We start from the raw sequence: 23,250 nt of genomic DNA, 5'->3' as shown, positions 1-23,250 counted from the left end.
TGTGTGTGTATGCCTGCCTGTCACCACTGGGGCTTTACAGTGGCAACAATGTGTCTGTTTTGTCTTTGATCTCACCGGAAGTTTGCTGCTTGCGGTTTTTTTCCCAGTCTTTAAAGGGCCAGCTCGCTACTGATTTACTTAATTGGCTATTCTACACACATGAGTGTTGTTGGTTCTAAAAAATAAATAAAAAAATAATAATAATCACTTATTTACATTTATTTAGCAAACGAGGGGCCAATTAAACATATAGCCCATCTTACTTCTACAAATGCTGTGAAGTCTGTGATAGCCAGTCATTTGGGGATAAACAAGGTCTGATATAGCCTAATAGCAGGGTTGTCAACATTGGACTGTCAGAATCCAGGAGATTTATTTTTGGGGGGTGCGCGGAACTCCCCAACCGGGGTCTCCCCAAAACGTATTAAAGATATATTTTCCTGTGTTCTGTTGAATTTTGTGCATGTTTGATACATTTATCACTTATCAGGCTTACTTTACTAGCATGTGTACAATTTCAGCCTAATATGCCAAATGTAGGTGTACATATCTGATGACAGAAGCAAAGTAAGACATCTTTAATAATCACGTCTCATCTGTAAGTCATTACTTAAGTGAATATCTATATGATCTTGCATGCATTGCCCCCACCCCTAAAGCGGGTCCTCCCCCAGAACATTTTTAACATAGTAGATTTAATCTCCTGTGTTCTGGTGAATTTTGTGCATGTTTGATACTTTTATCAGGCTTGCTTTACTAGCATGGGTACGATTTCAGCCTTAAAATGCCAAATGTTGGTGTACAGATTTGATGACTGAAGCAAAAGGACATCTTTAATAATGATTTCTCATCTTTAAGTCATTCCGTAGGTGAATATCTGTATGATCTTTCTTGCATGCATTGCCCCCACCCATAAAGCGGGGGGTCTGGGGGTCCTCCCCCAGAATTTTTTTAACATAGTACATGTCATTTCCTGTGTTCTGGTGAATTTTGGGAGTTTGATACAAAATCCAGGAGAAATCCAGGAGATTTGCCAATCCAGGAGACTCCCAGGAGAGGGGTTCAAAATCCAGGAGACTCCTGGGAAATCCAGGAGAGTTGACAAGCCTGGCCTACCGTGCATTTTCAAATCATGTAGACCTATATTTTACATTTTTACAGCACTTTCTTTTTTTTTACATTTAGGATTAAAATGCTAATTTAACATTGAGGTGCCCACTGGGCCAGTAACACCCCCACATGTATTTATTTAACTGCAGACACTAATTTGAAAATAAATGTGGGTCTCCATCCGGAATCAATGGGGTAGATTACACTTTGACATGAGCTTCAGACTGTTTCAGACCGTTTTCAGAGAAGCTCATGTCACAGTGTAATCTGCCCCTCAACACCTTCAGGTGACAGTGTCGGGGTAGCTAAGTCGGTAAAGCTCTCACGAGGTCATGGGTTCGATCCCCGGGCATTGCCAACTCAGTATGAGTAGCATGTCATCATGTGTATGTCAGCATTCCATCTCCCAGGGGTCTAGCCCATTGTAACGGGCACAGACTCCTGCCTTCTCGTACCTACTTACTTACGTGGTTTAAATGTTCCTCATTTTGCTGGGGTGACGGGGTCTACCTGGAACCCACAAAACAAGCTGTTCCCTAGCAACGCAATTAAAAATTCCACTGACAAGGTCATGGTCTATATACAGAGTAATATTGAGGCATAGCAGGGTTTCAACAAGGCAATTTTGTTCTTCTCCAGTGTGTGTTGAATAGAAACAAGCAAAAATAAAAGAAGTGTTTGTCAAAGTTATTTTGTCAAAGGCTTAGTACAAAAAGAAAAGTGACCACAGGTTAATTTTTATTCCAAATGTTTTTGTAGTTTTTTTTCCTTTATTTTAGTTGTTTTGTTCGTAGCGCCCATGCCGTTTTGACACTTCTTTAAAGAACCCACACGCTCTCATGTTGGAACTGGGATGTCAAAGTCAGAGCACAGCCATACAGCTAGGAGTTAAATTTAACATCTCAACGTTGTTAAATATTTGAAAAAGAAAAATAATAAAAAAAATTCCAGTACGTCTTTAGTAGAAGATCATGCACAGCCAATGGAGGAACATGCAAGTTCAGTGTGCATATGGAGGAACACTGGGCCCTTTTTAGGTAGTACAGTTTGGCATTTACACTCAAGTCTTTGCTCTTTGGAATAATGAAAATGCAACCGCCCATTGCTTTAGCGTTACACGATCCGTGTCGTCTGTCATTCATCACAAATTAACAATTCAGTTGAGTGAAATATTAGATTTTTGCTCAGCCCCATGTTGATAAACCCCCAACATACCCAAAGTACTCGGTTACCCACAATGCATTACACTCTTATTATGCAACTGTACTGGAATTGTAAACCTGGCAGGGAAGAGAAAAAAGCCTCAAACTTTAGAAGGGATGGGCGGGAGAGAAAAAGTTAAGAATGATGTGCAGAGTTCCTAAGCATCATGATGACACGGTCACCCCTAAAGCTATAGGCCTGTCACAATTATTACATAATCGTCTAATCGCAATTATTTTGTCATAATCATCATACCGTAATCGTTTCCATGTTGAAAAAATATTCATATGTTTTCAAACATGTAAAAACAATTGTGTAAATAGCAGATCTACAAGCTTGTAGATATGTCAGTCATTTCTTTATATATTTTAGGTTATGAGTCATATCCGCGATGTGCAACTTCAAAGCCTAAAAGCCAAACAGAAATGTAATTGTCAACGACAAAAAACAATTACATCGTTAAACGCAATTATTTGAGTGAAAATTAATCGTCATGTAAAATGACATAATCGTGACAGCCCTATCTGAAGCCACACTTCAGTGCGGGACCACAACATTCTCCCAGGCCACCAGCAAAGCACTAACAATGAAAAATAAAACCCAAGTTAATAAAGTATGGTCGTTGGTTGGTGGTGATGACGACGACGGGGTCTCGGCCCCGCGACAACCAGCCTCAGGATCACCCCAAGAAAGTGCAAAAGCACACATGATTTTGAGCAACGCACCAAACCCCTTTCTCTCCACTACACCCTTAGGTCTGAGTTATACATAAGTTGCGCGTAGGGTGTCGAGCGCCGGATATAGCCGATCTAAATGCCACGCAATGTTGTGAGCTTTTAGATCGGCTATTTCCGGGCGCTTGACACCTTGCACACTAACCAAGTATGAATTACGACTTATGACTCTTGCATCATCCCCCTCGATCCAATCCATCTTTTCAATGATCTGGGAGATATTCTCAAATAATTAGATGCAGAATAAAAAGAGGATTAAGAGATCCAGAGCTAATAATACCATGACATTCCTCCGCTGTACAAATTATTAATGTCCTATTAGGTTAGCTAAACATGAGCTGGCCCTTTTAAAGTTTATGTACAAAAAGAAACCCACCAGCAACCATTTCAGCAGTAAAATTAAAAGCAAATAATATTTGTTGATCATTTGCCATCATTTCATCTACAGTTAGATTTGATTACAAATTAACCAAAAACAAGATGTTTAAGGTAATATATATATAATATATATATATTCATAATGTCAAGGTTAAACAAAATCTACAAAGCAAAAAAAAAGAAAAAAGAAAAAAAAGGCATATGTACATGTTTCACCCTGTCCCAGAAAAAAAAAAAATCTCTGGCTGTACCAAAATAATACCTAACATCGCTCCCTACATTTTCCTCGTGTGCTTTCAAGTGCTGAGTCGTTACAAAGCACACAGGAGCTGAATGGTTCTATATTATGACGTCGTCTTGAGACCCAGTTTTTTAAGAAATGCGTCACTGGATGAAGGCATAAATGCGAATAGTAGCTTTTTGGGGGTGGGGCGATGCGTGTGCGCGGCGCGCCCCTGTCTGTGGCACTGAACATGGGAGCCAGACTTGGCGAGGCTGCCTCGGCGCTGTGGCCGGGTACAGCCGTGGAATCCGTCACATTTCAAGGCATGCAACAAAAACCCCTATGTTCAAACTTGCTAGTACCTGTCACAAAGGTTTTAGCCCATTATTCTTGTGTGTGTGTGCGCGCGTGTGCGTGCGTGCGTGTGTGAGCGCGCGCATGTTTGTGTGTCTCTCTTACCAGGAAGTCTGCATAATGTTAAATGTGTTGAAATTCTCTTTTTTTTTTTACTTGACATTTGAAGGACTGTTGCGTCATTAATGATATATAACGTTAACACGTCTCAATGTGCAAGAAAGCAGCAGCATCTATTATTTTCTCTTATTTCGTTTTGAAGGAAAAAACTGAAAAAAGAAAAAAAAGAAAAGAAAAAGAAAGACAACAAAAGAAATAATCAAAATGTCCGCAGAGGAGTTGGCATCTTCCTGATGAGTAGATACGGGCATGTTAAGTTTTTTTTTGTGTTTTTTTTTGTTGTTGTTGTAGGTTATCCATTTTTGTTTCCTCAGAAACCAGAAACAGCAGCTGCTGGGGGGGGTCGTCCATTAAGCAAGACTCAGATCTGGACCGGAATCCAGATTGAAATGGTCCTGGTGGCTCCTCCTCCTGTCCCTTGTCCCCCCTGTCCCCCCTGCCCCACCCCTCCCCCCTGTCCCCCGGGACCCTCAGGCCTCCTGGGGGGCAGGTCTCTTCAGGTCCCTGATCTGTTTCACCAGGTAGGTCTTTTCGTCGTTGAACTGTTCGTCCTCGGTCCTGTCGTTCTGGAACTTGCTGAGGAACTCGATGAGTTTGGTCTGGTTCTTCAGCAGGATGTCCAGGATGGGCTGGGTCTTGTTGGGGTTGGCCACGAACACCTTGGAGAAGTAAGAGGTTGAACGTTGGTGAAGTGCTCCTTTAACCCATTTAGGCCTAGAATTATTGAATGCTTTAACCAGTGAAAAATAGCAGATCTACAAGCTCGCAGTGCGGCACTCGTGCGAGCTTGTAGATCTGCTATTTTTGAAAAAGTCGTGAAAATGTGTGCAAATCTTTGAATATAATGTATTTTCAAAGTGAACGTTTGTAACTCAAATTTTGCTTCTGGGTGGTCCCTGGAACTAAATATTTTGAGATGGGGGTCCGTGGCCAAATAGATATCATTTTTGGGGGTCCTTCACATGAAAAGGTTTGAGAACCACTGACATGGTAGTCTCTCAAGAACAGACTAACTGAGCTCCAGTTAAGTGAAAAGGACCTTTTCTTTGACGATGGCTGGCCAGATTGCTGACATAGAAAAACAGGTTTTTTTTAAAAAATCTTAGGATTCAAAAGAAACTTATAGAATCAGGTCAAAATTCGAATTTTCACGATTTTTCAAAAATAGCAGATCTACAAGCTCGCAGCGCGGCACTCGGTGCCGCGCTGTGAGCTTGTATATCTGCTATTTTTCAATAGTTAAAACCCGTTCTAAATGGGTTAATAATTATATACATAAGATGATTTTATGTACATTACCAATAACTATTTGTAAAATGCACAATTATCTAGGATAAACTTCTAATTAGTTAATACTATTTTTATGATTATTATTATGCAATTATAATAATTCTCCAGTGTATTGTTTTACCTTAAAAACATGGAAAGCCTCAAACTGAATGTTGCGGCTTTTGTCCCGTAGTAGGTTCATCATTAGCTTCAGGTTCTCTGGCTTGCTGATGTATTTCGTCATGATGGTGAAATTGTGCCGATCCAGAAGCAGCTCTCCCAGTAACTGCAGTGATTCAGAGTGAGAAAACATTAGTTCAAATAAGACAGCTGTTTGCATCTCAAAACATTGTTATGTTCACCAAAGGGCCCCCATTTGATATCATTCTTTATTCCCAGGACTCCAATCTAACTGAGGACTCTCCAATTCCACAGTGTTCATTTAACTCTGACAATGTACAAATGGAACCAAATACATACAATTTAGGCATTTTGGCAGACGCTCTTTATTCAGAGCGACTTACACTAAGGTAAACACATACATCAAATGCAGAGGGACAATGTAGTGCCAGTGTAAGTAAAACAAGAACCTATCTTCAGTCTAAACAATATACTATAAAAAGAAGTATCTGTACATTGAAACTATAGAAAATTTACCGGGTAAACAATTAACCTAGCATTAGGGGTGGGCCATATGGTGATAAATATCGTTGAGACGATACCATGTCTCCACGATATGCCTTTTCAGAGATATCGTATATATCGTGATACAATGAGGGAGCCTTTAAAAAAATCCTGTTGAATTGTTAATAAAGAGAGTCAATGCATATAAACCTACATTTTGGTCTAAATCAGTAGTTCTCAAGAGGCGAGTCTTCAGATTATGGCAGAATATTGGGAGTGAATATGCAGTTTGAACTACAATGGGGAGATGGTTCCACAGTTTGGGAGCCAGGAGAGAGAAGAGTCTGCGACGTGTGGAGCGTTGCCCCGGATGACACAGAATTACAGATTAATTTCAAGCCAGGTTCAAATATTTCAGAGGGCACTGACTGACAAATTATACCTTACGCAATCTGCTCTGTCCACAAGATGGCGCTGCTTCATCATCAACAATGAGATGGTACTACTTTCAGAAACCCAATACTGCAAGAGACCATCCCTTGTCTAAAAATAACTCTAGAAAAGATGTGTACCTCAAGTTGTGACCTGTTTACTATGGCACGACCCCTAACCCTTACCTTGAGGGATTGCCTTTTAGTCACGTAGTTCTCTGAGTGGAGTAACTTCTCATATTCACTAAAGAACTGGCGAGACAGGGATAGAGAGACAAACATAGAGAGAGTGAGAGCGGGCAGAAAATATAGTCTTTTAGGCTATGTAACTCATTCTTAGGGGGTTTGAAATACAATTCAATTCACATTTCTAAAGATGTGTTCCAGTCTGGAAGCCAGAGTCATACTTAATTGTACCACAGTGTCGCTCGCCGAAAATCGTAGATTGGCTATTTTCGTCCGTTAATATAACTTGTTAAGCATTACCGTAGACGTATCTGCATTTCTGTTGACCTATCAATGTCTGAATACACAAATCTGAATCTGATCACTTGCAAATTACAGCATGGACAGTCAGTATTTGAGAAACAAATGCCTGCAGTCTGAGCAAAGCCTAAAATGTGTCATCCAGTATAATGTGTCTTGTTTCTAAACACAATGACAAGATAATAAGTGCTCTCTACCCGCACAGTCACAGTGACATTGTGCTCAGAGACCACACATGACGTCTCAAATGCCTGGTTTGATGTTGTAAGCATTCAGCCGCAGTCACAATATTCTTCTCATTTGCATAGCATTGAGTCACCTTAAAATAATGTCCCAAGTCATTTTCGGAGGAAATTTATATTTTTGCCTAGATCAGCTCTTCATGACACTGGTAAAAGAAAAGGACAGTGCTGTTCCCGCACCTTTTAGTATAATAGCCTATCTTAGTGTCATAACATGTGACTTGGGCAATTTCTTCGGCCTAAGTCACATTAGTCTTGTGACTAAGGCCAAAACATTGCCTAAGTCTGGAGTAAGCTAAGTTACTCAAATACTTTGGCCAGGTTTATAATTGCCTAAGTAATTTAATACTCGTATGTTACATAACTGACAGACAAGTGTTATTTTTAAGTCAATAGTCATATATTGTTTTTTTGGGTGAAATGATTAAGAAATATCATATATTTTGTTTTGGATCAGTTTTGTTCTGTTTTCTGGACAGAAAGAAAATACGTAGGCCATTGTTTTAAAGGTGAGGATTGGTGAAACACATCATAAGTTCATGAATATGTCATCAATGACTTCAAGTTTACCTTTATGGCTGGGCAATGTATTGATATTACTGTATATCATATGGGACTAGATATTGTCTGATATTTTGTTCGTTGTGAGCTTTTAGATCGTCGATTTCTGTCATACACCAAAGTATGAAATAGGGCTTTAAGTGATTAAACATAATACAGCCTCATCAGGTTTCAGGTCAGCTTGGTCTTACCTTATCATAATTCTGCTCCAGGTACTCAGCGCTCAGTAGCTTGTGTCTTGTGAGCAAGTCCTGGAAATACAAAACACATGGCAGTGAGTAACAAAAACAGACTTCAGGTGGTTCAAACGTGTTCTTCCTTCCAAGTCGGCCATGACCTAAAATTGCATTATAAAACAAAAATGCTAGACTCATCATGCTATGTCCAGTGTCACAGATGACAACCAACCTAACCATTACTGGCTCTAACAGCCAAGGAACTTTCAGGATGATACGGTCAACAGGAATTCGGGGACACCTTTTTGATCTACCAGATGATCAGATAGGGCTACTGAAGTTTTCAACCCAATTGATACAATATAACTATTATACTACTAACTAAAACTAATATTGTTCGATTTGCATTAAAAAACATTCTCCTCTAATAGTCAAAAGTAATCTTACCTATATTATTCATATTCACTTATAGACCCATTGTTTACTTATTCTATGCTTTATTAACTGGCCAACCTTATAATAAGACGTAAAAGCAATGGTGGTTTTCACTGTCTGGCACTGGGTGCTCACATCAGCCTTAAGCGATCATATGCCTGAAAATGTTGTCTAACTCTAAATTAGATTAGGACAACAAAAAACGATACTGAGATTAAAGGGTGTAAACCTCGCATGTTCAGAACAGTTACTTTTCAGGATTCAAATAAAAAAAAATAGCAAAAGTAGCATCTACAAGCAAAACATGTGTATAGCTGCTATGTTTGTGATGCAGTAGAATGATAAAGAATAGAACGATAGGGCATTCATTCATTTAACACAAAGGGTTTAAATATGAACTGAGATAAGAGGTTTCTGCCCGACAGCAACGCTATATTAAAAGCCTAAAAAGGAGGCCAATCTGGAATACTAATAATATATAATAATATACAGCCCAGAAGGTCTGTGCATCAGTGTTTTATAGAGATTGAGTTGGTGACTCGTGACTCCATAAGTACACCTTTATAAAATCTAGGAAGATGAGGCCTAACCGTGGCAGATGTTCAGAGCATTCATTAAAACCAAAACTCATACAGGCCTGATTAATATGTACATTTCTTCAGGTCAAGCAGCTGCCTTAGCAAAGCAGTACTCACTTTAAAAGTGGCAAATGCATCCGAGGCAATGTCGAATGTAGACATCTCCACATATCTGAAGAAGTCGTAGAACTGCTCTGAACACAGGGTGATCTTGGCCAGAGGCTCATGTCTGATGCACTCTCTCAACATGATGCCGCAGTTTAGGGCGATCTCTGGAGACTCGTACCTGGACACAGCAACAACACAGGCTCTAGTTAGCATTCAGGTTCTCTTTCACTCAGCAATAAACGTACATCAACCAAAAACTTAGATCTGCAACAACTATCAATTACAGTATTTTCTTAGTGATTACTATAGATTGTTTGATTAATCGAATTATCGATTAAAGGAGAATTCCGGTCTAAATGGCTTTCTTACCTTGTTGGTAAGAAAAAAAGTGACTGAATGTTTAACGGCAGAATCTCAACAATGACGTAACCCTGCGGTCACTTCTGCATGTTAGCTCAACAGTGTTTTTATAAACAGCAGACAAGTATAGAAGGAAGTGATTTTGGAGCAATGGAATAAGCTTATATGCATAAGCCCCACAGCTCCCGTTGTGGGCTGTGGTCGTGGGTCATCCAAAATGGACAATATTGCCTATTTTGATCAAACAACACCTGGACCTGTTTTTTGTGAGACAAATTAACAACAAAAAAAGGTAAGGAAGCCATTTAGGCTGGAATTCTCCTTTATCCTGCTTATTTCCAATGGGGTTTATTGTTTATTGAATGGAACCCCATTAGCTGATGCCAGAGAGACAGCTAAAGGGTCTAATTGTCTCTTCCACTTTTTGGTGGGGCCAGACCGGACTGCAGAAGACACATGATATTGTATTCAAGATATCGTATCGAAGTTAAAACTTCAGTATCGTGACAACACTAGTGTGTGTATAAGTGTGTGCATGCTCCTCCTCACCCCTTCAGCAGCATAAAGAGGATGTTCTGTTGGGTGCAGAGGTACTCCACTGTGGGTGTCCGGGTGCCAATCTGACGCCTCAGGATGTTGTTAAAGATCTGAGCCACATCCTTCTTCCCCTGTTGGCCACACACAGACACAACACACAACACAAGCCAACCTCAGTTATCCAGCATAAATGGGAACCACGCCCACACCGAAACATGTCAAATGTTTTCTGCAAAGATTATGATACCAGACAGTCGCTAAATCGCACTGTTGAGCTGCAAGACAAAGCTCTCTGTCCTCGAGCAATCTTCCAACTCTCACCTATGGTCATGAAGTGTGGGTCATGACCGAAAGTATAAGGTCTCGGGTACAAGCAGCCGAAATGAGTTTTCTCAGAAGGGTGGCTGGCATCTCCCTTAGAGATAGGGGGAGAAGTTCAATCACCTGAGAGAGACTTAGAACCGCTGCTCCTTCACTTGGAAAGGAGTCTAATAGGTGGTTCGGGCATCTAGTACGGATGCCTCCCGAGCGCCTTCCTAGGAAGGTCCTCGATGCACGTCCCACTGGGAGGAGACCCCGTGGCAGACTAAAGACCAGATGGAGGGATTATATCTCCACACTGGCCTGGGAACGCCTCTGTATACTCCCGGAAGGAGTGGAGGAAGTTGCTCAGGATAGGAAACTAACAGTTCCCAGTTGGAACTGTTACTCCCGCGACCCGATTCCGGATAAGCGGTTGAAGATGGATGGATGGATGGTCACAAACAGCTGTCAATGTTTTATCCAATACAATAACCATTGTCTCTGTACATAAATTCTAGGGGTGCGATAGTCGAATCAAGTTCATGGATTATACAAAAGCCATTTTGAAAAGTTGAGAAGATTGCCTACTGTATGTACAAGCTCACAATGTGTCATAAAGTATAAAATAGCTCTTAAAGGACGACTTTAGTTTTTTACAACAAGGGTTCATATTTTAGACTGTAATTAAAGAATATAAAAGATGAGTGTTAAAATTTACTTCTTTCTATTGTTTTAGAGATTCTTATTTCAGTGGTTTGGGGCATGCGTACAAGTGGCTAAATATGTAATTGTGCACAGAATAAGCCCATTCCCAAGATATAACGCAACCTTTCATGGTTGGATGTGACTTATGGGGGCTAGAAGTGTTACTGTAAATAGCAATAAAGAAACTGCTGGCTTATTGTGTCTAAAAAGACATATTTAGCCACTTGTACGCATGCCCCCATGCGTACGCATGCCCAACATTTTAGCACGGTAAACGCGATAAAACAATAGAACGAAGCAAATGATAACATTTTAACACTCACTTTTTCTTTTCTCTAATTACAATCTAAAATATGAACCCTTGTTGTAAAAACCCAAAGTTGTCCTTTAAGTTAGTCCCCCCAGGAATCTGCACAGAAAAGGTCTTGATTCCGCAGAGAACAATTCTTGATTCCGCGGCTTAATAGTTAATATTCCGCGGACATTAAAAAAACAACCTAAAATGACCAATTATCAAGCAAAAACTAGATTTTGTTCTAATAATCAAGTGAAATCCTACAATTAATTGTAATTAGGGATTGGTTAGAATAATCGAATATTCAAATATTTTAAAAAATCTATATGTGAACAAATCTAGGCTGGCCAATATCATTTTTTTAATCGTTGTTTTATCAATAATTTATTTCTGTTGGTCTAAATGGGTTAAGTTGCTATGTGTACGGTTTGTGAACAAAGCTCACACAATGTTGACTAGAGTGGTGGTCCCATTTGGCCAAATATAAATACTAATAATACCAATAACAACTGAAGTGTTTCACAATGAACAAGGAATGAAAATGACTATGTTGGTGTTAACTAAGGCAGGCATTTCAACCAAAAAGCAAATTCTTCATGCATGGATGGACTTTCAATAACAACCAAACTTTCATATGATTTGTGAGTTTCACTTTGCCTTCACCAGGCATTTCAGGCTGTTTCATAGCTAAATTACATAAATGTGTCTCGGTTTTGGGTGTTATGCATGCTGCGGCATGAGCTCTGGCTGTCTACCTTTTTATGGGATGGAAACGGACAGACAAGGCATTGAAGGCGGAGGTTGACACATTACATCTAATTTTGAGTTGTTGGCTGGAAACTGCATTATCAAAAGGGATCATTTGCATTGGAATATGTCAATAAGCACCACTGGCGAAAGACTTGCATATCGTCGTCGTCAGGTGAAAACCTTGTATGTCCAAAACCGTTCGTTTTGCATTTTTCATTTTAAAAATGATTTAAACTAGTGAAAACAGCCGATCTACAAGTACACAACGCCTCGCACTGCGAGGCGTTGTGTGCTTGTAGATCGTCTGTTTTCACTACGTTTGTGTGACGGCCTTGTACGATGAAGCAGGGCTTTGCTTTGCGAAAGTACATACAAATTTGAAACTTGGGAGATACGAGGTTTCCACCTGACCACGACGATATTCAATATCTATTTCTTCTGCTGCTAAATCTGTTTTCAAACTCAGCGTTGCATCAGTAATGGGAAGGAAGGCAGATGTCTTCTCCAGATAACGAGACAGACGTCACGTATCTACTATGAGAGACGAGGCGACGATTGCAACACCTGTGCAGTGACAATATCAATCTGGTCAATGTACTTTCCCGTACTAATTGCACGATATGTGCGCAGCAGCAGGTTTTGAGCCTCTGGCCGTGCTCCTATGCGATAATTAATTTGCATCCTTTCCCGTTTCAATGCAGAGGAGGATGACGGAGTAAAAGAGACAGATAGCACGACACAGTGACTCATCGTGTGATGGAGTGACTCACGGGAGCCCACAACAGCAGCAGCTAGCACACACACACAGCTTGGTTCTGACATATTGCAGGGCGAGACATGTGCATGCCCACGTATAGAAATAAATGTGAGCCACTCAGTCACGTACAATCCAGCATCTGTCCACCTGCACGCTTCATTTCCAAAGAAATGTGTCTCAACTGGGCTTGCGCATAACGCAGGAGTCCACCCTCCGGTCTACATGTACGTCAGATAGACTTATGTTGCGTCACACGCGGTCTCACCTCTCCAATTGTTTGCCAAATCCACATACAGTAGGCAAGCATGCATCATGCATATACGCATCTTGAGGTTTATTCAAGAGACAGAACCATAGATTGGCCCGGCCGATACATTATATCAGCCGTTATTTGACTTGTTTGATGGCATCGGTATGGGCAATTATGCAGTTGCGTCCCTATTTGAAAAGTTTCAAAAGTTTTCAAACATTATTATTACGTTTATTTTGGAATCATTGATAGTTAGGAACCAAATGGAACCTTGCAGTTCTGACAAAATGGAACCAAAATGGACACATAGGGGTCCATTTGGTTACATTTATGCAGTTATGTGGGTCGATTGAAATTAAAAAGAAGATGGGAGGGTCTGAGGTTACATAACTAGTAAGACACCTCAGGGTGACATGCGACCTCGCCCTAAAGGGCGAGGTCGCGCCAATTCTTGACTATCTGGCCAACCACAGTGTTTCTCTGACGATTCTAGTTGTTATCATTCTGGGGGGAGTTTGTTCATGTTTTTGTGAGGGTATCAACCCTAGGAGACACGGGGAGAACATGCAAACTCCACACAGAAAGGCCCTATCGCCAACCCCACCTAGGATGTGAGCGATGGGGCCTAAACATGGAAATGTGGAGAACACCAGTCCATCATGTCATAATGGGACTACCGTCATAGACAGTAGCCATTGTTAGGCCGGAGTCAATGGCTGTGTCTATGACGGTAGTTCCATATGACATATTGGACTAGACTATCTCCATATATAGTGTTATCCACATCTCCATGTTAGGACTCATATATGGGCAAAAAAGTATGTAATGTGACATCACTTCCTGTACAGACAGTCAGCCATTGACTCCGGATTAACAATGGCTACTGTCTATGACGGTAGTCCCATATGACATATTGGACAAGACTATCTCCATATATAGTGTTATCCACATCTCCATGTTTAGACAGCCAATGACTCCGGCCTAACAATGGCTACTTTCTATGGCGGTAGTCCCATATGACATGATGGACTGGACTATCTCCATATATAGTGTTATCCACATTTCGTGTAGCCGCCCTGTACAGGAAGTGATGTCACAACTCCTCGCCCTAAAGGGCGAGGTCGCGCCAATTCTTGACCATCTGGCCAACCACAGCGTTTCTCTGACGATTCTAGTTGTTGTCATTCTGGGGGGAGTTTGTTCATGTTTTTGTGAGGGTATCAACCCTAGGAGACACGGGGAGAACATGCAAACTCCACACAGAAAGGCCCTATCACTCACACCCTAGGTTGGGTTGGCGATAGGGCCTTTCTGTGTGGAGTTTGCCTAAACCTGGAGATGTGGTACAGAAGGACTCATATATGGGCATAAAAAGTATGTCATGTGACATCACTTCCTGTACAGACAGTCAGACAGACAGCCATTGACTCCGACCTAACAATGGCTACTGTCTATGACGGTAGTTCCATATGACATATTGGACTAGACTATCTCCATATATAGTGTTATCCACATCTCCATGTTAGGACTCATATATGGGCATAAAAAGTATGTCATGTGACATCACTTCCTGTACAGACAGTCAGCCATTGACTCCGGATTAACAATGGCTACTGTCTATGACGGTAGTCCCATATGACATATTGGACTAGACTATCTCCATATATAGTGTTATCCACATCTCCATGTTTAGACAGCCATTGACTCCGGCCTAAGAATGGCTACTTTCTATGACGGTAGTCTCATATGACATGATGGACTGGACTATCTCCATATATAGTGTTATCCACATTTCGTGTAGCCGCCCTGTACAGGAGGTGATGTCACAACTCGCTGACATCACACTGACATCACAGAGGATACGGAAGGACGGTCACAAGGTTACGGAAGGAAGGAAGGAAGGAAGGACACTCAAGTGACACGGTTTTTCAGAGTATATGCGACCTTCGGTCGCAATAAATACAAATTAACTTGGGGTGTTTTCTTGACATGAAAATGTTTGAGAACCAATATTTTAAACAACGTTAGGAAGCAAGCCCAAATAAGCAACTACACTTTAGAACAGGGGTCTTCAATATTTTCAGGCCAAGGACCCCTTAGCTGAGAGAGATATGAAGCAGGGACCCCCTCTACATATTGCGTGATCCAGATTTTCATCAATTTCACAGATAGATTCATAGACTTGTTTGACAGCACTGTCATCAGTCTATGTTGGATTCGTGTTAACTTGACCTGTCACTCTGTACTTGGTCTGTTCTTTTTTACCTCTACACCAAAATAGCCGATGAGCGAGGCGTTGAGAGCTTGTAGATCTGCTATTTTTGGCTAAAGTTCTCCTCAGAATAGGGATGCGAGGGTTCAAGTTGTTAATTTAAAAGAATGATCCTATCACAAAGATTTGGAGGACCCCCTGTAGTAACTATGAGGACCCCCTAGGGGTCCCGGACCCCCTGTTGAAGACCCCTGCTTTAGAAACAAGCCCAAAGAAACACAACCTACAACAACTAATATTTACAAGCAACTTTAGAAAACAGAAACACAAGCCCAAAGTCACCCACTGATCTATGAATTGAAAGGTGCTGCTGTACATGTCTATGATCGCTGTTGTCATGGTGTTGCCGGGCGGACTTTGCGGTTCTCACCTCAAAGTCGATGAGCTGCAGGTCTGCTACGAGGGTGCTGAGCAGGCCACTGTTGTAGAGCTCTTGAGCCAGCTGGGCCACCGCCTCCGTCTGCGGCTCCTTCTCATTAGTGCCGTACAGGATCTCCTTCATGGCCACAAGGCTCTTCGACACCTCCTCTGTGGCCTGGGCGGACAGAGGAGTGGAGGGAGAGAGAGAGAGAGAGAGAGAGAGAGAGAGACACAGACAGACACGTTAATGTAATCTTCTCTACAAAAATGCTATCGTCGCTGTCAACCAGCGAACAATGAAAAGTATTAACAAGAGTTTAGGTTTCTGGCTGCCTAACGGCGATAATATGAAAAACGTATTTGTACATATCTGTCAAAAGAAAAAAACGCAAATTAAATGCATAGCATCAAAATCATCTCTGTTGGGTGGTAACCTTATAGGTCCAATACTGGTACTTCAGGATACAAATTCAAAAATTTCAATAGTAGCAGTTTTGATGCTTTTGTGTGACACTGTAGTATAATCAAGTAAGGCATTAATTTAGGACAAAAACACAACAAGTTAAAGGAGAATTCCGGAACACTCATTTGGGGTTATTATAACATCAGATTCATGTCAGACAACGGGTCGTCCGTAATTCTTTTTCACCCGACAGCAACAAAATACTACCCAAAACCATTCAGAGAGTTCTCTCAAAGTGATGACTCAAAACATTAGAGACACCGTTAATGACTGAGCACAACTTCTTCACCAGCCTCTCCCATTACCTACAAGGAAGAGGTGATCAGAGATGATGATGTGTCTATGGTTGTCACCATCGTGACATTGTAGTTGATGATTCATTGCAAAAATGTAGTAAATAACTCAAACTAACTGCGCCTAAGAATTTAATTGCTTTTTTGGCAAGTAATGTTGAAAAACCTATACATAGAAATTACATTTCTGTTTACCTTTTAGACTTTGTAAACAAACATTGAACAGAGAACAGATATGACAAAATAATGAAATATGCCAAAAGAATATGCCAAAAATCTGCCTTGGGAGCCATGACATAGGTCAGGACTCAGGAGGAGTCTATCTCATCTTTCTGCAGCATGAGGCAGCTCGATATACTGTACAAGTACGCCCCTAGCTATGACGTCCAAGTACTAACCCCTGGACATGACGCTATATCCAGTAGCATATCCCAGGAACTTACCCCCAACATCCAACTCTTGATGCTGGGTATTATTTCTTGTTTTTTTTAAAGATTTTTGGGGGCCTTTATTGATAGGAAAGTAGTAGACTGACATGAAATGGGGAGAGAGATGGGGAGTGACACGCAGCAAAGGTCGTCGTGATCGGGATTCGAACCTGCAACACGCTGACAGGCATGAGAGCCTATGTGGTATGCGCCTGGACCGCTAGGCCAGTGGGCGCCCCATTTTCTACCATTTATATTGTCTTTGGTATGACTCCGACAGAGATTGAACCCTGACTTCCTACTTACTGTACCTTCTCTGCCTTCTTGTCGGAGATGTCATGCTTCTCCAAAACCGTCATGCTGTCCTTCAGGTTCTTGACGATGTCCGCCGGCGACTTGTGGGACTTGCCGAAGGGGAAAGGCATGGTGGATGGTTACCAGGGGCGACCAGGCAGCACGCTGTCCACCTAAACAGACAGGACAAGACGAGAAAGGGCGGATCAGAGCCCTGGGAGGACAGAAGATGAGGATGACTTTAAAGGAAGCATGTAAACTTACTAGAAGATATTACTCGCTCTGTATAATGAGCAGTAGAGACTAGAGAGAGAGAGATTATGACAAGAACAGAGGCTAGACTTCAGTAGTACGTTATACTAATCTTTGACACTTGCATTGATTGATTGATTGAATTATTTATTTGGACAAATACATGAATAACATAGACAAGTACATACAACACAGTAGTGCAGCACAGGCAGGTTAAAACATCCAGTCCAAAAAGGAACATCCCAATAAGACCTCTTACAGCCTTGTTTACGTTGGAAGCCCTTCATACCAATTCATCGTAAAATAGTGCTAGCACAACACTCAATGCACTAAAAAATACATCCCATGTACGGAGTAAAGACTACATTCACTGTACAATAACGATAAAATACAGGTAAAATTCACAAGTTCACACCGGATGGCATAAAACAAGAGTGTCGAGTCTGACTAACTATGGACCAGTTAGCACCATGGATCTAATCGGTCATTACTAGAAGAATGCAGTTACAGTATGGTTTACCGAGTTCCACTGAATGCATTGAGCACAGAGATAGAAAGGAGGGAACTAAATACAAGCTATGACTCACCAACGATTCACAACTGTGCTCAGATAACGATGATATCACAAGTCTGGACAGAGGCAGATGAAACTTGATTTTAAGAATAGCAGGAGTAGATAACAGCCAATGTGGCGTTTCTTGATGAATAAACACTTTGAACTTCTAGCTTATACAGTTAACACTAACCCTACTCACATGAAACGAAGTCTATAGGTCCTGCGTTTAACTGCCATTACAAATGAAGTAGCAGTGGGATGTGGGATCAATAAAGATCGATCAATTGATCATGATGAATGATCTTTATGTCATATGATAAAAACATACATACACACACACACACACACACACACACACACACACACCCTCCCACCCAAACACTGGCCAACCTATAATCTACAGTACACTAAGTAACACTGACACTGGAAATAGTTTCACTCACACACACAGTTTCTCAATGAACATATGTGTGTCAGTCCAAGAGATCCCTCGAATCATGAGTCCACACACAAACCCTAAACTTAATACAACACTCAACCAATTCATAAAGGCCGCAGCCATGCTGGTATAGATGAAGCAGCATAAACCGTCTAGTCCCTTTCATGCAGCCATCATGTGGCCCTAACTAGGTCACTTTACAGGAGACTTTATCTGACAAACATGTTCCCTGGCCCGCCCATCAACCTTAAGCCTAATTCATATTCATACTCCATAGGACAAAGGTACTGCTTGCCGGAAAGGACTGCAACATGAGACACATTGTCAGCTTTAAAATACCTCGTTTCCGGCAAGCAATGGAATATAAATTAACGAACCCGAGTCCTAGCATCCCTATTCTGGGCATGTCATTATAGGTGAACTATATCAGCAATAATAGGCGAAGATTGCAGATCTACAAGCTCACAACTCAATGTGTTGTGAGCTGGTAGATCGGCTGATTTCGCCATTTGTGCAAACGCATATATAGGTTTTAACTTGTTAAGCTCAGTGCAGGGCTAGGTGTGTCTCTGGTGTAGGTATGCTATCTATCTATCAACACTTATCACCACCAGCACTGATAATGAGTGCCAGCGCTGACATGGAGCCCTACATTTGTCTTCTGAGCTCAGATAGTTCTGTAGTGGTAGGGTCAAATGGGATGACTGGGTCAACTCTTGTTCCAAAAGTTCAACGTCATCACAGCAGGGACTACTTTCCTGGACTGTTCTTACTTCAGAAATAACAGGAGTCTGTCTGATAGGATGGATGGTCAGACGACTTTAAGTGCCAGAAGATTCAAACAATTATTTCATTATCAATTTATTGCTAATAAGAATTTCTATTATTATTTCGCAAGGGTATTTCACTTCTGGGGTCATTTTCATGTCTACTCTGCCTTTTGTGTGCACCCCAGGCAGTGAGTTTTTATGTTGCTTGATTCAATATTTGAAAACGTCATGTTTGTTTGCTCCTATAAGCCCATTCAACTTCAAACTCCATGTTAAACACATTAGACTTAGACTGATTGAAAAGATATATTTGTCTTTAAACTCCTTTAGCTAATTTCCAATGAGAAACTTTGCTAGTGCATACTCTTGTTCTTGTTTAATAATCGTTGTGATTGCGTCCATTTCAACAATAACTGTATAATAACTAATTCTTCTTCTATCAGTGTTAAAGTCCTTTCAGGCCGGGAACACATTTTGCTGTTTGGGAGGGGCTTACAGTACATGTACAGTATGTAGCAACATATTTGTTTTGTAGGCTAATTTCTGATTTAGCCCTATTCTATAGGTTAGGCCTAAATGGGTTAACTACAGCAGTGGTTCTCAAACATTTTTCATGTCAAGGACCCCCAAAATTATGTATTTGGCTGCGGACCCTCATAAAAAAATGTGTTCCAGGGTTGTTATCGCTGAGTATTTAAAAAAATGAATAGGAAAGTGTATAAACTGTTCCTAATTTTGCCGGGGACCCCCTTGAACCCCCTCAAGGACAAAACTTGTGGGGGTCCCCAGACCCCACTTTGAGAAGCACTGACCTAAACCAAAAGCTTGTTGCCGTCTTAAAAGCGTCCCCTGTTACGTCTTGGCAGAGGGTCCACATTTAGAACTCTGAAGTCTGAACTAGAAGCCAGGCAGGAATACAAGCATGCAGTACTAAAGTGGCAGTGACAGTCCATCATTCATTTAGGATGTGTCATGTCATGCCTGTGACCTTGCTGAAATAGAAACTCCACTTGTCCTCACTCTGAACTCTGCTCCCCCGGCATCCAGCCTGCCGGCGGCAAAGTTCTAACTCGCTAATTCTCGATTAATCTCTGCGGCGCACACCTCCTTCCCACTTCGCCAGGTGGCCAAATCCGCCTTTCACACAGACTATCTTCTTGACAGCAGGCAGCATTCTGACCTGCTTCAGTGTCCATGACGCAAATAGGACGCCTGCCTCGGTGACTCCACACATATGGCAGGTTAAACAGCACAGCAGCTGCCTACCTCACCACCACGCAACTAACTCTTTTGTGAAATCTGGTGGCTTTGAGCCGGGACTCTGCAAGACTTCTTCTTCCCCACATAATCCTCAGTGTTAATTTATCCATTTGTAACTCAGAGAGTGTGCAAATGTAAAACAAATGGACTGGTTACATTTATACACTCTCAAAGAGTGAAATTAGGCTATTAGAGATGCTTTACTCTTCTCACAGATATACAAGCTAGAAAGACATTTTAAAAAGTACTATGTGATGATGTAACTAATGCACACAGCAATAAAACAATCCTTAACTTCATTTGCTCACCCAGTCACTAGTGATTTTCATGTTTTACCACTGTGTAAAAGTCCAGAGCAAAGTGACAGTGCCTCTACACTTGTCTAGGAGCCTGTCTCACCTGCTCTCTCAGTTTGTCTCAGCTAACGTGGCCCGTATTCTATTTCAAAAATCACTGTCCACCAAACAACAGTGCTGCTGGCTGTGTGTGTGTGTGTGTGTGTGTGTGTGTGTGTGTGTGTGTGTGTGTGTGTGTGTGTGGCAACAATAAACACACCAAGGAAGAGTCAGCGATGTCACATTAAAGTGTCATCTGGCGGAAGTGACTCAGATTCTAACCCTTGCAATAAAACAAAATGATCCGTTGTCACCCGCTCTACGAAAAAAAAAAGACTTGAGATTTTAAAATAACAAATCCAAGTACTAGTAGCCTAATCTAAGTTTTCTTAGTTTGCGAAGCGAGATGCGACTCTTGCCATGCATGTCTTATTATTGTCTTACTATATTTGCCAGACCCATGAAATGGGTAGGCCTACATAAGCAAATGTCGGTCTGTCCGGGTTTTCTATATAAAGGGTATATATGATGATGACATGATGATGACATGCCTACAAAAGGCATGATGTCATAAATGATGATGACAGACAGGGGGTTGGCAGAACCGGGGTCTGGCACAACCAGGTTGACCTGGTCTATTTTTTTTACCACCAAGCTTGCAGATTTGTATATATATATATATATATATATATATATATATATATATATATATATATATGTATATGTGTGTGTATATATATATATATATATAGGCTATATATATAGGCTATAAATATATATGTGTATATATATATATATATATATATATATATATATATATATATATATATATATGTGTGTGTGTGTGTGTGTGTGTGTGTGTGTGTGTGTGTGTGTGTGTGTGTGTGTGTGTGTGTGTGTGTGTGGCATAAACAGACAAGAGTGCCAAATGTATGTGACGTCACTGACACATCCTTGACATTTTGCATCGCAGCAGGCCTGTGGTCCAGCCTTGTAGCTCAGTGCTAGCGACATGAACTTACAACCCACATGAACATGTCTGTAGAGCAGCGTCACATAAACGCTGCCGAAAAAAACTGTCGAGCACAGTTGGATCTGGTCAGCATGCGATCATGACATATGTCGTCTCCCCCACCAGCACCATCATCAATCCCCCCCACAACATGTCTGCTCATCATCATCATCATCATCACTAGCCAAGGCTAGGAGGCTAACATCTCCGTCTGCTAGTGATGAGCAGCAGTCTAAAGTACAATGGCTGGGTAGCTCCACCACGGCTACAGTTTTAGATCAAATAAGCACAAGATCAAACCTTCTCGAGAGATGTTCTCACTTGGTCTCCTTCCCCCGACTTGTCTGGATCTGCACGAATAAAAAGGGCGATTTTTGGACGCTGCGCTGAACGAGAAACTCCTTTGTTTTCCTTGTGCGTCGCCTCCCCTCGTTTGTAATGTGATTGTGTGACCACTGTTTCCTAGTTCTTTCTCTGAGTGCGACTGTGTAGGTTTAGCAATGTGGCTTCAGGCTGGGGCTGTCACTGGGAGCGAGGGGGGATCTGGCGCCCCCCGTCGTCTGGATAAGGTTATGGCAACAATACTGGTTGCTTTGGGCGGAGGTGGCAAATATCCACTAGAGAGCGCTCTAAACCAGTGGTTTTCAACCCTTTTCATATCAAGGTCCATTTCCAGGTCTATCCCTACAAATTCGAATATTGTGTAAAAGTTCATTTTCTTCTGTAATATACTTACATTTTATAAACTTACATTTATTCTAGATTAATTGCGCATTTTTTTTGTTTAAATTTGGATTTTTATGGAATACAGCTCATGAACATAAAAATAAATCCATATATCAAAATATTAGAATAATCACTCAAAAGAAGGATTTATAACAGAGACATGTCAAACTTCTGAAAGGTTATTTCCACTGGCCCAACTCCACACCACTCCACACCACACCGCCCACTTGTGCCAGGTTTTCCACTACAAGGACCTGGGTAGAGTGGTGTGAAAGTGGTACTAAACAGGGTACTAAAAAGTATCCACTCTAGAGTAGGTCTGAGCTAGGCCAAACAGGGCCAAACACTTCATAATGACTGATAACTCACTGATTTTTCATTTAGACCACCAGGATATAGTTATAGATTCTATTGTGTTATAACCACTATTATAATCTATTATAGTGTATTTTAATTATCATAGTAATACATTCATACTTTATAATGTATTATAATCAAAGTTATAATCCATTACAGTGCATTATAATTAGGATAGTTGTAATACAAATTTATATTGTATTATAATCACAGTTAAAAGGGCCAATTTGTTTCTTACCGATAGGGGTACTTTTGTGTAATGGGAAATGTAGATATTTTTATGTGGTGCGGTGTGGTGTGGTGTGGTGTGGTGTAGTGTGGTGTGGTGTAGTAGGGTGCGGTGTGGTGCTAAAGCTGCAGTCGAAAAGGGGCTTTATTAATGTATGCACTCAGTATTTGGTCTGGAATACTTTTGAACACATTTCTTCATCAATGGGGCGTGGC

At 41.1% G+C, this 23,250-nt stretch overlaps 1 protein-coding gene across 2 annotated transcripts; it reads right to left on the bottom strand.

Moving 5' to 3' along the window:
- Nucleotides 1–4,592: 4,592 nt before the first annotated feature.
- On the bottom strand, nt 4,593–22,179 carry cab39 (calcium binding protein 39; the record flags this gene model as incomplete). Of its 2 annotated transcripts, none has more annotated exons than XM_080731384.1 (9): nt 22,024–22,179; nt 17,117–17,313; nt 15,632–15,796; nt 9,942–10,060; nt 9,042–9,210; nt 7,927–7,986; nt 6,633–6,698; nt 5,534–5,677; nt 4,593–4,781 (listed from the first exon to the last, which is right to left on the bottom strand). In XM_080731384.1, the coding sequence occupies exons 2-9, from the start codon at nt 17,228–17,230 to the stop codon at nt 4,593–4,595; spliced, it is 1,026 nt and encodes a 341-aa protein (XP_080587510.1). In that variant the 5' UTR covers nt 17,231–17,313; nt 22,024–22,179. The 2 variants fall into 2 exon arrangements, with proteins under 2 accessions (XP_080587510.1, XP_080587509.1); XM_080731383.1 differs by having other exon boundaries at nt 17,117–17,272.
- Between the last annotated feature and the right edge of the window lie 1,071 nt (nt 22,180–23,250).

Source organism: Nannobrachium achirus (assembly GCF_963921795.1).
Source record: "Nannobrachium achirus genome assembly, chromosome: 8".
Lineage (NCBI taxonomy): Eukaryota > Metazoa > Chordata > Actinopteri > Myctophiformes > Myctophidae > Nannobrachium > Nannobrachium achirus.
Note: the sequence above shows the minus strand (reverse complement) of the source record. Positions and strands in the feature narration are given on the sequence as shown.